A 14,971-nucleotide genomic window follows, 5' to 3' on the forward strand; every position below is an offset into this window, starting at 1 on the left:
AACAAGGCAGAGTCAGCATGCTGGGCCCCGTGTGGGGGTCAGTCTCTCCTTTGTGGATTGGGCCCTCCTGTGGGGGTTAGGCTCTAAAGTAAGGGGGGGGGGTCAGACACTGCTGTGGAGGCTGGGCCCTCCCACAGAGGTTGAGGCCTCCTCCTGTGGGGTCCGGCATTCCCATGGGGGTCAGGCACTCCTGTGGGGATCCAGCCTTCCTCTGGGAGCTGGGTCCTCCTGTGGGGGTCAGGCACTCAAGTAGGGGGAATCAGGCCCTTCTGTCAAGTCAGGCCCTCCCACAGAGGTCTGGCCCTCCTCCTGTGGGGTCAGGCATCGGGAGCCCTAATCCTACTTAAGCAGTGTCCTTTAAAAGACAAAAGCCAGGTGCAGCTTTGAGGGAGGCATGTGTTAGTCAAGGGAACCCTGGGTGGGGAGGGGCAATCTCCCTTGGAGGCATCACCCAGTCTGTGATACATTGTTGCAAAAGCCCCGGGAAAAGGAAACTCAGTGAGCTGAAACCCAGTGAGCAGCCAGCCTGACTCAGGTTCTTTTTAAACTTGTAAAACCAGACAGTGGGCCACCTGAGAATTTACAAGAGGCTGATCTGTTAGAGGCCTTGCGTGGAGCAAATGACAAACGTGCTCCGCTAAAGGCTGCAGGTTTGTTGCTTATTTTAAAAAATTTTTTTTTATTATTTTGTTTGTGTGTGTGTGTACACTGTCAAATCGGATCTGACTGGTACAGGAGGAGATGGCCCCGCCTTTTTCAGCAAAGAATCTGGTGAATTCGAACCACGTATCTCTGGGATTGCAGTGCAGCTTCTTGCCACTAGGCCACCAGAGCTCCCCTTAAAGGATGCAGGTTTGAGTCCACCCAACAGCAACTCAGAAGAAAGGGCTGGCAACCTACTTCCCAAAACCAGCCCCTGGAAACCATGTGAAGCACTGACAGGCCCGTCCATTTGTGGAATCACGAGGAGCCCAAGTTGAGTCAATAACAATTTCTAAGTTTTTTTTTTTTTTAAATGGCCTTTTAGATAACTTCTATTTGCGGCTGAGTGGAATTACTTTTCTTACACGCTGGTGCTTTGTTGCTAGTAAATATACAACGCTTTCAATTAAATGATTAAACTCTCACTAGTTCCAATCATTCTTTAGTGGGTCCTTGCTGGATTTTCTGACAAGTGACTTCGGCTGCAAATTATAATCGTCATCTCCAGCCCAGGAAGCCTATCAGATTTCTGTTTCGTCCTTGTTAGCCTGGCCAACGCTTCCAGAACAGAAACCACCGTGGTGAGGATGGGTGGAGCCTGGCTCCTGACCGAATGGGGGCCCCTCTGACGAGTCACTTGTGTGGGTGATGCCAATGTTGTGTCAAGGTGGCTGAGATGGTCTCGCTCACAGCAGCTGTGAGCTGGGATCCTGATCCCGAGTGGACGTCCTTCTCTTTCAGATCTCAGCGACAACTATCAGATTTGGGTGTGACTCAGGGCTCTGAACCCCCGATCCCCTCTCCCTCAGCGCCCAGGAGGCCCGTGCAGCCTCTGGAAAGGTCCTTGCCTTGCACACGGCCTCACTCCAAATGCTCACCTGAGCTCCTGGACTTGAGCACTCACAGAAAACACCCTGGCTTTGGGCAGCGCTTCGTGCACGGGGCAGCCTGCGCTGGCCGGAGTGTCACCAGTGGGGTGGTGTGCCATCCAAGGCAGAGTCCAACCCAGAACAGACACGTGCCCATCTCTGGGCTCAGCTCCCACCTGCTCCCACTGCCATGCTCGGTGGAGGTGGCCCAGGGCTGGGTGGACACCGAGGTCCCAGCTGATCCTCTTACCTTGAAAATCCCTCAGCCTCATGGCCCGGGCCTCAATCCTCTTCCTTTCCTCATCGGCTTCGCTGAAGGATCCCTCTTCCATACCTGAACAGCTGTGGGCAGAGGGCGATACAAAGGGGATGTCGCTCGGGTCCCGACCCCTGAGAATGCGTGCTGGGGGATCAATAGTACAACTAGGAGTGAGGGCATCCTTGGTGTGGTGAGGGGTCAGCTTGTCAACAGAGCAGGGGAAACGAGAGGGGCGTGTGGCCCCACGAGTGTGTGCTCAGTTCCAACGTAGGCAGCCATGGGCACTGACCATGTCAGGACAGGAGCAGCCAGGCTCCTTGGAAGATAAGGCTGGTGGGCGGATGTGGACAGATGGAGCATGGGTCAAAGAGCTTGAGGGCCCGTAGGTCAACGGGCTTATAGAACAGTGGGCAGTGGACTGAGGTGAGGTATCAACGGACCATGGACCGGAGGACCAGAGGGTCGACAGACTGATGGATCAATACGCCGACAGAAAGGGATAGACCAGTAAATTCACTGACCAGCGGGCTGCCCATTCACTGGGGAACTGCCCAGGGAGAGGCTGCCAGCCCAGCCCGGGGCAGTCTGGGGATGGCAGGAAGGGAGCTGTGAGCAGGCCAAGATCTGGGGAACCCTCCCACAAGAGGATAGGGCACAAAGGCTGCTTGAGCTCTGTGGCTGGACACCCCGTCCTGCCTGCTGGCCAGGTGGACCCGGAAGAATGGGGAGGGCTGGCCTGGCTGGTGTCGGAAAGTCAGGGCACACGGCCTGCTCCGACAGACCTGGCCCCAGACTGGGGTGCGGGACAGCCCGCCAGGGTCAGTGGGAGACTCCGAGAACCCAGCAAGGCCTCGGCTGGCCCTTCCTCGGCCTTGCTGGCCCAGCGGAGGTGGGTGAGGGCGGCCGGCCCACCTCTCCACAGCCCTGCGGATTTCATCCATCCAGGAGTTGCGCTCGTCCTTGGAGGAGGTGTAGATCTCGTATATCTCAGGCCCCTGGAGCGAGGCGCTGATGAGGAACATGGCTTTCTCCTTGTTGGCCACCTCGCGCACGATGAGCTTCTGGAGGGACAGGATGGGTGGCTTCGAGTCCTGTGTGGGCAAATGGGGTACAGAGGGTCATCTGAATCTCAGGCGGAGGTGCGAGACCCACAGCCTGCTTATGTCCATGCAGGGCAGACACATTCCGCCATGAGGGGCTGGGGGAAAAGAGACTATTGAGATGGCAGTGGTCATTGATGGCTGAGCGGTAGCAGCTGTGATGATTTCCACACAAGAGACTAGAGTTCGATTGCAGGTCAGGGCATTTCACATGCAGCCACACCTGTCTGTCAGTGGAGGGAGGCCTGTGTCACAGATTGAACTGTGTCCCCCAAAATATAAGTGTGTAATGCCGTAATGTGGAAGCTATGCAATGATCCCTGTGATCTAATCAACCAGTCAGCTGTGAGGGGGTTAAGGGTGGACCAAACCGCCCTTAATCCTTGACGGCAGAGATGGTAAAGCTCCGTCTCATGTACTTAGAGCATGCTGCTGTTCTTGTTGTTATGTGCCGTCAAGTCGCTTGCGACTCATAGAGACCCTATGCACAACAGCCCTAAACTCTGCTCTGTCCTGTGCCAATTGCACTGCCTCTGACACACCCATCCCGATTACCCCCGTCACTGAATCAATCCATCTCAGAGGGTCTTCCCCTCCTGCACCATCCCTCCACCCTCCCAAGCATGATGTCCCTCCTTACAACATGACCAAAGTATGTCAGACGAAGCCTCAGAATCCTTGCCTCCAAGGAGCAGCCTGGTTTAACCCTCTCCAGGATGAATCTGTTTGTTTTCCTAGCAGTCCATGGCAACCTCAATACTCTTCTCCAGCACCACAGCTCAAAGGCATCAACTCTCCTTCTGTCCTCCCTAGTCATTGTCCAACTCTCTGACGCATAACAAGTGACTGCAAAGACCATGGCCTGTATCAGGCGAACCTTCGTCTCCAGAGAGACACCCTTACTCTTCAGTACTTTGGAGAGGTCCCTAACAGCAAACATTGCCATCGTAACACGTCTTTTAATTTCCTGGCTGCTGGCGCTAAGAGTGTTGATTGTGGAGCCGAGCAGACTAAAGCTGTGAACATGCTGCTAGGCTAATCCTTGGAGAGGGACATCATGCTTGGAAAGGTGGAGGGTTAGCAGAAGAGAGGAAGACCCTCAACCAGGTGGACTGCCACAGCGACTGCCACAATGGGCTCAGTATATTAGGAAGTATGATGATGGTGCAGGATAGAACAGGGGTCAGGTCTGTTCACAGGGTCACCAAGGGTCACATGTGACAGCACTAACAACAATCTGATCGCAGCCTTACACCGTGTAAGAGACTCTCTGGGGTGTTTCCTGTAATGCCTTTTATCTCACAGACATAAAGGGGGCGGAAAGGCAGCAGGACTGGGGACCTTGGTAGGGACAGGAGAGAAGAGAGGAACGTAGCAAGTTGTAGGGACCCAGGTCCTGGCGATGGGAAGGTCAAAACACAGAAAATGTCTGGGGAGTGCCAGGCCTGTGGATGCTTAAGGAAACCAGGGCCTGCCTCCAGAACTGAGCGAGGGAGGGCCTGGCTCCAGAACTGAGCGAGGGAGGGCCTGCCTCCAGAACTGAGCGAGGGAGGGCCTGCCTCCAGAACTGAGCGAGGGAGGGCCTGCCCCTAGGGCGGCAGTGGGCCTTCTGGCCTCCTGAGCTGAGAGAACGAGGTGAAGTTCTGATTGCTGACGCCATCTGCGGTGGAGCTCTGGAGATGTAAGACAGCTTGCCTTGTTGCTAGGATTCTGAACAGCTTTCAGTGCAGCTTACAGCCCAAGACAAACTAGGAATAAAGGCCTGGCCACCTTCTGAAAATAAGACCGTGGAAACCACAGCCGGACGTGGAAAGGGCACATGACTGGGCAACGTTTTGCTCTGTCGGGCGTGGGTCGTGTGAACCAGTGACTGGTTCCACAGGGCTGATAGCACAGACCTTGATCCATCTAGGTCCAGATCTGACAGCATGTGATACTGGACCACCAGACAGCATGAACCAGTTTGTGGGGGGTACAGGAAACCTGGAAACTTCTAGAAAAGCTGTTTGACACATCTGAGGAAGATCCCAACTCTCCTAATGGCTGCAGATGGGCTGGCCCGCTGTGTGTACCTCTTGCATAAGGTGGGGAGCCCAGGAGGGTCCTGCACCAACTCAGGATCTGAGGATTAGACCCTTGAGCCCCACAGGGACCATGGGCTGGTTTTCAGAAACTGATTGTCAGGCCTTTCTGTCTAGTCTCCCTTAGTGTGGAGGCTCCGCTGAAGCTGGTTAGCACCACAGCTCACAGCCTCTGCTGACAGATGGGTGGTGGGAGTGAGGAAGGTGCGCTGGCAGGTATGGGACCTGGGTTCCCCACATGGGAGGGGGCACTTTATCACTGAACCCCAAAGCTATGAGTTTCATCAGAGAGGCTGCCTTCCCCTCAAGGTGGACCCAGAAAGCAAGCAGGGTCTCGGCGGCCCCGGGAGCTGGGTTCTATCAGGGTTTGTGTATGGTGGGGCGTGCTTCTGTGAGACATGCCCAGTGGGCTCCGGGTCCCCCGGTCACAGTGCACGGGCTGGTGCATCAAGCCCAGGGCCTCACGACAGAGCCAGCAGCCCCCTGGACAGAGGGACAGGCTCCTGCAAGAAACCTGGCCCATGAGAACTGTATGTGCTCATGACAGGAAGAATCAGAAAGACACAGGGCAACAGGAAAGGCGGCCAGGACCCTCGTTCTTGGCTCTCGCCCAGCTGGATGCTTGGGCCTGGGCGGGCCTGCGACACATGGGTCACTCTCCTGCTCTGCCACCCTCTCCCTCCTCCTCTTCTACTTGACCAGCTGGCTGTGGGGCACCAGGTCCCACGAGCAGCCCGGGGAGGGACGGGAACTCACCACGGACGCAAAGACGTACTTCTGGTCCTTCTCCTGGAGCAGCAGCAGGACATCGGTCAGCAAGACAGCGAGAATGTCTGCGGGGCAAGCACAGGGGCTTCGTGGGCCTGACGTGGGGACTGGCCAGCAGGCCAGCCACCACGTCCCCGAGGGAAGACTGTGGACACTGGAGACGCTGAGGCCTCCTTCCTCTCTGCCCGGTCAGCACCGGCCTTGTGTCAGTGCCTGGCCCGCGACCCTCGAGTCACACCCCTTCAGAGCCACGTGTCCCCTGGATGGCCTTCTTGGGTCCAGCCACATCCTCTGGTCAGGTATCTCTGGGTCACTCTCTCGGGTTTCTCCAGCATGAACTGACACTCTGTGTTTCTGTTTCAGGCCACCTTAGACCTGAGCTGCCCGAGGGCCTCCTGCCTCCTCCCATGGTGACCCATGTCCGTCACGAGCCCTAAGTCCCTGTGTGGCAGGGGCTTGGGGCCGTGTCCCCGTCAAAACATATCCCGGAGGCCTGCACCCCCAACCCCCAGCTTGGTAAGCAAGCCCTGAACTAAATGTCCTACTGGACACACGTGCGTTGTTTTCTTGGGGGGCTTCTCCTGACACCCCTTCCTTATTAGATACCTGGCCTCCCTTTCTTTTGTTAATCACCGGCACTTCTAACAATTCATTTTCATTGCTTATTTTTCTTTCTCCTGTGACAGGCTGATCTGAAATGATGCCCACATTCCCCTGGGGTCTGACAAGCCCACCCTCCTGTCGTCGAGTTAGTTCTGACCAATGTTGACCCTTTACGGCTGTCCATCTTTATATGATGAGGTTCCCCACCTTCCTCTTATGGGGCAGCTGGTGGTTTTGAACTGTTAACCTTTGGGTTAGCAGCTCGGTACATCACTAAGCTCCCAGAGCTCCTCCTGGCACAAAGAAAGTATTAAGTTCGCTGAACACACACCCACTCAATTTAAGAAGCAGCTGAGCGTATGGTCTGTCTTGTGTCCTCCTCCTCCCCAGACACCCGTGCTGAAATCCTAGCTGCTCTCTGCGTGGATGTGACTCCATCCGGGAACAGGGTCTGTGCTGGTTTTGCCCATGAGACCCTATCAGGACAGGGGGTGCCTTAAACCCACTCACTCTGAGAGATCAAAGACCAAGGGCAGTGACTGCAACGTGAACGGGGGCGACAGAGGCCACATGACTACTACGGAGGACCCATGGGCGCCAGGGTCAAGAGCAAGGCTGAGCCAAGGGTCGCCACCGGGACAGACAGGGAGCCTTCCCTAGACTCCTCAACTAGGAGAAAAGCAGCTTCTGTTTGTGACAGCCACCGTCTGTCCTCTTGGCGCACGTTATCTCGGGTTGAGGTGCTGCCTTGGACAGCACGCTGGATTTCGGTTACAGCAGCTGGGTATTTAAGGGACTCATTATGACCCGTCCAGAGGTGACAGCCCTGGGGGTGAGTCCTGGGACGGTGACGTGGGTCTGTAAGGCAGTGCACGGCGTGATGCTGAGTGGGCTCCTGGGGGCACTGAAGTCAGCGGCCCTGATGGTGCTTTCCATACACAGGGGTCCTTCCTGGTCCGAGGAAAGGGACCTGACTGCGCAGGGACTGCAGCTAAGCTTGGCTGTGACCTCAAGGCTTCCGCCAGACCTGGGGTGTGGTGAAGCTCACGGCTCAGCTTTCTGTTTAAAGCCAACACTTCAGTGCACCTCTTTGCTGAAGGGCGTTCCTGGCTCGTGCCTTCCCAAGACCGGACAAAGAGTGCCTGCCACAGCCCCGGCTGCCTGCGCTGTTCCTGCCTCGGCATGTGGCCTCCTCTTGCCGGGAAGCAGGAAGGCTGCAGGGTCTCTGTCAGCAAGTGCCTCCCAATTCATGATGGGGTCCCCTCATTCAGGAGTCCGCCAGTTCATGACGGGGTCCCCTCATTCGAGAGTCCGCCAGTTCATGACGGGGTCCCCTCATTCGAGAGTCCGCCAGTTCATGATGGGGTCCCCTCATTCGAGAGTCTGCCAGTTCATGACGGGGTCCCCTCATTCGAGAGTCCACCAGTTCATCACGGAGACCCCCCATTCAAGATGATGTTGATTCATGTGGGGGCCCGCCCTCTCAAGATGGTGCTAACTCACACGAGACAGTGCCTACTGGTCCAGATTGCACTCACCCGAGAGGCCACCCACCAATCCAAGGAGAAGCCTGCACAGCCACTAACCCAAGACAGCACCAATCGAATGCTGCTGATCCAAGATGCCCCTTGCCAACCTGAGATGGCGCTCGGCTGTCTACGACGGAGCGTACTAATTCAGTCTGGTGCCTACTGTTCCGAGATGCCACCCACCAATCCAAGATGGGCTCATCTTAGCCAAGACAGTGTACCCTGATCCAAGACAGTGCCTACTGATCCGAGAGGGCACCCACCAATCCAAGATGGGGCTCATCTTAGCCAAGACAGTGTACCCTGATCCAAGACAGTGCCTACTGATCCAAGAGGGCACCCACCAATTGAAGATGCTGCCCATCAACCCAGGAGGGAGCCCGCATCTGCTTACATGATGGATGGGGTCACTGGACCCAAGACGCCATATACCAAACCGAGCCCACTGATACCAGACGGGCCCCGGGAGCTACGAAGCCCGGCAGTGGCAGCCGGCACCCGCGCGGTGGGCTTACCTTTGAGGCGCCCCGACGTGGACTTCCAGCACAGCGTGCCCTCCAGGTGCAGCTGGCGCTGCAGCACGTCCTCCTTGCGGAAGGTCAGCCCGTTCTTGAGCTTGCTGGAGGACTTGAAGTCGATCTTCCCGGCGATCTCGCGGAGGCGCTGGCCTTTCTCGTACTCGCTGACCTTGGCGTCCACTTGTGAGATGACGTCTTTGATGAGGTTCAGGGCCTGCGTCAGGTCGTCATAATCCTTGGTGCCAGCTGCCACACACACAGTTAACGTCTCTCTTTGCGAGTGTCAGTGGACACATTCACGGGGGGCGTGAGGCTCGATGGGGCCACTGCTCAGAGGGGCGTCGAGAGCGACCCTCCACCTATCACCTCCCGAGAAGTAACGTGAACGCTTCTGAGAGGAACGCAATGGCCCTGCGCCTGGTTTTCACTGATACACAGCTTCTGTGTACCACACAACTGAGCGAGAGTCAGGTGACAGACTGCCCCGTGTGGCGTGGCCCACAGGGCGCCTGCTCCTCATGCCCTCCGGCCCCTCACAGAGGGCTCCCCCACATACTGCCATGGCCAAGAGCTGGCTCCTCCCTGACTGGGGGATTCTGCTCATCTCACAGGCCCTCGGGGCCGTGGGAGGTGAGGTCAGCACTCCTACCCTGGACTCTGGGCTGGGCAGTGAGCCCACCCTGTGTCCTCGCCTGGCTCTGGGCACAGCCCTTCCATATGACAGTGAGGTCATAGCTCTGTTAGGATCACCCAGCAGTGGCCATCCATCTGCTCATCCACTCCCTGGAGCAGGACTGAGTGTCTGGTCCCGTCCAGCTGGGGAGAGGTTAAAGATTGTTGTCTCAGATAAGACCCCCTGTGACAGGGTGGAAGGGCCCCATGGGGTTTGCTAGGAGCCTGTGAAGCTGCTGGCTGGTTCCGAACAGCCATCCTTTTGGTTAGCAGCTGATGATGACTTAAGGCTCTGTAGAGGCTAAGGGATGGCAGTGGGCACACCACACCTGGCCCCTGCTGACCACCACACCTGTGATCCCTGTAAGACCTAGTGTGTTCAGCATGACAGGGGCTCAAGTAGCCAGCACTGAGCTGTCCAGGGTGTTCAGCGCTGTAGCTGTTCCATTAGCCAGCATTGGGCCACCCTGCACCCCAGGGCCCCCTGCACCGGGCGACTCTGCATCAGGCCCCCCTGCACCGGGCGACTCTGCATCAGGCCCCCCTGCACCAGGAGACTCTGCACTGGGCCGTGCTGCACTGGGGAAGCTGGAAGGGGCAGGAGGTGGTCTGGCCAGGCTGCCGCTGACACGGGAGTCGGCGGCCTGGGCTGCCCTGGCGGCGGGGGACAGTGTCATACCTTCCGTGTTCTGCACGATGCGCTCCACCAGCACCGGGTACTTGGTGATGCGCTGCGTGACCAGCAGGATGCACTCCTGGACACCCAGCCGCCGCACGATGGAGAAGCTGCCGATTTTCTGGAAAGTGGGGGAAAACCAGCCACGTTAACATCCCACCACCGGACACTGGTCATGACCGGTCCCTGCAGTGGGGGCTCCTTCCTCTCTCTGCTCTGGGGTGCCGGCAGGCTGTAGATGGGGACGAGCACCTGACGGCTGCATGGCTGACATCTGTCTACATAAACAAGCCCCCCTCCCCCTCACTGTCTAACACCTGTCCTCTCTTACACACACACACACTCACCTAACGGTGGTTGAAATTGACCTCTTTCTCACACACGCCCCGTGCACTCTGGCTAATAAGATACACATGCACACCCTCCACCCTGGCTGACATTTGTCTAAATGCACCCACTCCTTCTCTGCTCTTTAACTTCTCTCTCAAACCCCCGCCCCCCCCTTACCTAACCCTGGCTAACAGCTGTTAGAAACTTCCAGAATACACTGGTGAGTGCCTTCCGGCTTCTGAGGCCCCTTACCCCTCTGGCTAAGAACCAATGCCTCTGTATCTGAAGTCACTTCCTGGTAGTGTTTGGAAGCAACTCCCTGTACTTTCCAGAACATTCCACACATTCTGCTCTTCTGTTCCTGCTCTCGTGTGTTTGAGGAATGCCCTAAATCACCAAGAGCTGGTTCTCAAGAGGCCAGAGAGTGGCCTGGAGCTCTGCGATCCTGTCTCCCTCCAGCTGCACCACAGGCCTCCGCACCACTCAGGCCCTGCCCTAGGCGTCAGACGGTGCAGCCGGTGTAGCCAGTGCCTTGGCCACGAGCATAAGCCCCAAAGTGACTGTGTTCACATACACCCTCTGCGACTGTACGCGAACTAAACAGAAAGAACACAGAGCTCTTGGCTTCAGGCCACAGCTCCTGAACAAACCCCACTCCACACAGAGGCTGGGCGGCAGGACCCCAGCGTGCTGCCCTTAGGTATCACTGACCACACGCACACCGGTGCACCCCCAAGATCGGTGAGTGCCAGACTACTATGTCCACAGAGTCTCATTTCTCTCAGGGAGCCCTAGTGGCTTAGTGGTAAGGAGTCACGCTGCCAACCCAAAGGGACATGGTTCAAATCTACCAGCTGCTCTGCAGGAGAAAGGTGGGCAATTTCCTCGCTCCTCCACCCCCTCACCCCCGCCTCCTTGCGATTTATTGCCTCTGAAAATCCACTGGGGGGGGGTCAGCTATGAGTCAGCTGTAACACGACAGCACATAACTACAACAATAAGATTTTCTAAAGCAGATCACCAGGCCTTTCTTCCTGGTCTGCCTTAGTCTGGAAGCTTTGCTGAAACTTTCTCAGCATCCTAGCCCTCTCTGGGTGGTGCAAATGATTGTGCTCTCTGCTACTAACTGGAAGGCTGGTAGTTCAAGGCCATGCAAAGACATCTGGGAAGAAAAGTGTTTCAATCTACCACTGATGTCCAGTGGAGCATGGTCCTCTATCTCTCTCTCACACACACACTCCCACCCACCCCTGTCATGTGTGAGAGTGAGCTCAACAGCTCGGGAGAGTGAGATGCTATGGTGAGGTCACTGGGCAGACCACGTGTGTCACCAAATAGCCTGGGTGACCCAGTGTCGGTCAGCAGGCCCCACAGCAGGGCCGCCTTGGCATGGGAAGAATAAACCACTGGACCCGCTTTCTTCCTCAGGATTCTATGCAAGATTCTAATGACAGAGGCCTCGTGGTGACAAACAAACAGAGCGAAGACATGACTGAACACGGCTGTATCCCACTGTCCCGAGGTCCCACAGGCAAAACCCCACAGCAGAGAGTGAGTTCCTCACGAGCCAGGACACGAGCTGCTACCTTGATGAGGTTCTGGAACTTCTTGTTCTGCTGCATCAGCACCTTGTAGTGGCCGACGGCTTCGTTGTGGCTGCTGCAGAAGACGCCGTACTTCTCCTTGAGCCTCTCTCCGCTCTCGCTGGAGAACTGGGTGGGAAGGGCGGGGTGAGCGGCCAGGGCGTCTGCTCGCTGTGCCCCTCCCATGCTGAACCCCACACTCAGTGCATTCAGCTCCTGTTCCCACCCACAGGGGCGCGCTGTTCAGAACAGGGCACTGGACCCCAGGACGTGAGAGTGGTCACAGAGCCAGCTTTCCGCTGAGGCCTTTACCGCGCCCACAGGCTGGTGCGTTTAACAGATGTTTTATTTTTCTCATGAATTCTAATTCATTGAGGCAGTAAGTAAAAAACACGCCAGGAGAGACCAGAAAATCCACGGCAGCAAGCAGCCAAGACACAGCACGCAGGCCTGCTGCAGGGGCTGCTGCTCCAGAAATGGGCCTGAGCGTGACTATGTGGACACGTGCTGCTCCCAGGCAGGGCCAGTGTCACCCCTGAGGCAGCGCAACCAGGACCCAGGGGGTGTGGGAGGTGCACCCTAGATCCCTGCTCCTGTGGCCAGCGTGACCTGGAGGGGTGTATGGGTGGTGCACCCCAAACCCCTGCTCCTGTGGGCAGTGTAATCAGGACCCAGATGGGTGTGTGGGTGGTGCACCCCGGACCCTTGCTCTAGTGGGCAGCATAACCAGGACCCAGAGGGACATATGGGTGGTGGACCCCCCTCATGGGCAGCAGTGCCCAGGACCTGGAGGGCCGTGGGGGTGGTGGACCCCCCACCGTGGGCAGCAGTGTCCAGAACCTGGAGGGCTGTGGACCCCCCCACCGTGGGCAGCAGTGTCCAGGACCTGGAGGGCTGTGGACCCCCCACTGTGGGCAGCAGTGCTCAGGACCTGAAGGGCTGTGGACCCCCTCCGCGGGCAGCAGTGCCCAGGACCTGGAGGGCCTTGGGGGTGGTGGACCCCAGGCCCCACACCAGTGCACTCACCTGCTGCACCAGGAGGTCCCCGATCTTCTGGATGATGTAATTGCGGTCACTGCCCTCCTCCAGGGACTCCTGGCGGCGCTCCTTGAGCCGCGTGAGGAAGTGGCCGTGTATGTCCAGCAGGTCGTCCAGGCATGGGAAGAGGCGGCCGATGGCCTTGCTGTTGAACTGCAGCTCCTCGTGCAGGGCCCGGGAGTACACCTTCTGCATGATCTTGAGTGTGCGCACATGGTGCATCTCCGTCTGCATCAGCTCTGCGGGGACACGGGCAGGGACTCAGCCGCTGCACCGGGAGGCCTGCAGCCCAGGGACTCAGCCGCTGCACGGGGAGGCCTGCAGCCCTGCTCCAGACAGGAGGGAGGCCCCGCTGCACCGGGAGGCCTGCAGCCCTGCTCCAGACAGGAGGGAGCGCAAAGAAGACCTCCAGTGCCCAGTCGCCCATGGGGCTGGTGGGAATACAGCCCATGTCAGAGGCTCCAGCAGTCCCACCTGAGCTGGTGGGCCCACTAGCCACATGACCTGCCTGGAAGGTAAACCATCCACATCTGTCAAAACCACAAGCACAGGCACCTTCCCACTCGGCAACCCTGTTTCTGGGAATCTCGGCAACTGATACACCTGCACAACCACACACTTGCAAAGTGACGCACAGCAGCTTTGCTTCTGTCTCTGACAGCAGAAAGAGACAAAGGAGGATGGGAAACAGCAATAGGAGACCAGCGGCCAGAGGCCGAAGCAATGGACGGGGTAAGACCCCCAAGATGGGATTAAAGAAAAAAGAAGTAAAGCGAGGCTGGGGTAAGGGGAGCAACTGTTTAACGTAAATGGGATTTCCTCTTGGGGTGATGGGAATGTTCTGGAACTAGACAGTGGTGATGGCTGTACAACACTATGAATGCACTACTGCTATGTGCCATCAAGTTGCCTGCGACTTATACATACTGACCCCAACAGCTGTGAAGCCTGCCCTGTCCTGAGCCAGTCTCAGACTCTGACACACCTACTCCCATTGCCCCAGTTACTGTATCAATCCAGCTCATCCAGGGTCTTCCTCTCCTGAGCTGTCCTTCCACCCTTCCGAGCATGGTGTCCTTCTCCAAGGACTGGTTCTTCCTGGCCATGAGCCCAAAGTTTGTGAGACAGAGCTTCAAAATCCTAGCCTCCAAGGAGAAACTTGGTTTCACCCTCTCCAAGACAGATCTATTTGTTTTCTTGGAGGTCCATGGTATGTTCTAGACTCTTCTCCAGCAGCAAAATTCAAAGGCATCAATTGTTCTACTCTCCTCCTCAGTCATTGTCCAGCTCTCTGATGCACAGTATGTAACTGCAAAGACCATGGCCTGAGTCAGGTGCACCTTATTCTCTACACTGACATTGCTGCTTCTCAGTACTCTGGAGAAGTCCCTGACAACAGCTTTTCCCAGTGCAATTAATCTTTTGATTTCCTGACCGTTGGTTGCAAGAGTGTTGACTGAGGAGTTGAGCAAGCTGAAATTAACAACCTCAATCTCTTCTTCACCTTTTATGGTGCTGCCAATTGGCTCAGTGGTGAGAATCTTTGTTTTCTTGAATAAATGCAGATTGAAGACTCCAGTCTTTGACTTTCTGCAGCAAGCACTTCAGGCCCTCCTCAGTCTCAGCAAGCAGGGCTGTGCCACCTGCATATCACAGCTCATTGATGAGTCTTCCTGACTGACGCCATATTCTTCCTCATAACCCTAAATCTTATGTGGCGTCTATTTCACCGTGAATTTTGAAAAGAGAGCAAGGCATGGAGCAATACAGACACAGTGGTACTTTTTGTGTAAAACAGAGGAAGGGAAACCCTGGAAAAATCTCAAGTAGATAAATAACCCTGGTTAGGTGTGGAGCTGGGACAAAGGTGTGCAGGGGATGCTGCCTTGAGCGTGTAACATTTCTTGAACCACATGAATACTGTTTAACAACCTCTTGCATATGCAACACAACAGGGTGATATGCTGCTGTGCCTTCAGCCCACTCTCACTCCTGGAAAATGTTCTAAGGAAATCAAACCACATCCCGGTCTACGCTGTTCCGAGCCCCCCGCCGGCCGTCAGGTAGTCCTGCTGATGATGCCCCTGTGCAGGAGAAAAGCCGGGGGTTCCAAGTTCCTGCCTTTAGGAAGCAGATGGTGAGCACTGACCATGGGCAGTGACTGTCAGCACTGACCGTCAGCAGTGATCGTGAGCAGTGACCATCAGCACTCACTGTAAGCAGTGACCATGAGCACTGACCAT

General features: G+C 56.5%; 1 protein-coding gene across 1 annotated transcript in view; it reads right to left on the bottom strand.

Annotated features, from left to right (window-relative positions):
• ARHGEF18 (Rho/Rac guanine nucleotide exchange factor (GEF) 18) overlaps nt 1-14,971 on the bottom strand; it is a 122,733-nt gene that overhangs the window by 13,134 nt on the left and 94,628 nt on the right. Inside the window, exons 19-24 of the mRNA XM_006902676.1 lie at nt 12,717-12,967; nt 11,694-11,819; nt 9,781-9,898; nt 8,427-8,675; nt 5,768-5,844; nt 2,743-2,921 (exon numbers count right to left, since the gene is read on the bottom strand). Of these exons, the coding sequence (XP_006902738.1) occupies nt 2,743-2,921; nt 5,768-5,844; nt 8,427-8,675; nt 9,781-9,898; nt 11,694-11,819; nt 12,717-12,967 (1,000 nt within the window). The remainder of the gene's footprint in view (nt 1-2,742; nt 2,922-5,767; nt 5,845-8,426; nt 8,676-9,780; nt 9,899-11,693; nt 11,820-12,716; nt 12,968-14,971) is intronic.

The sequence above is a fragment of the Elephantulus edwardii genome, unplaced genomic scaffold, assembly GCF_000299155.1.
Source record: "Elephantulus edwardii isolate Elephantulus edwardi_28Jun2011 unplaced genomic scaffold, EleEdw1.0 scaffold00438, whole genome shotgun sequence".
NCBI lineage: Eukaryota > Metazoa > Chordata > Mammalia > Macroscelidea > Macroscelididae > Elephantulus > Elephantulus edwardii.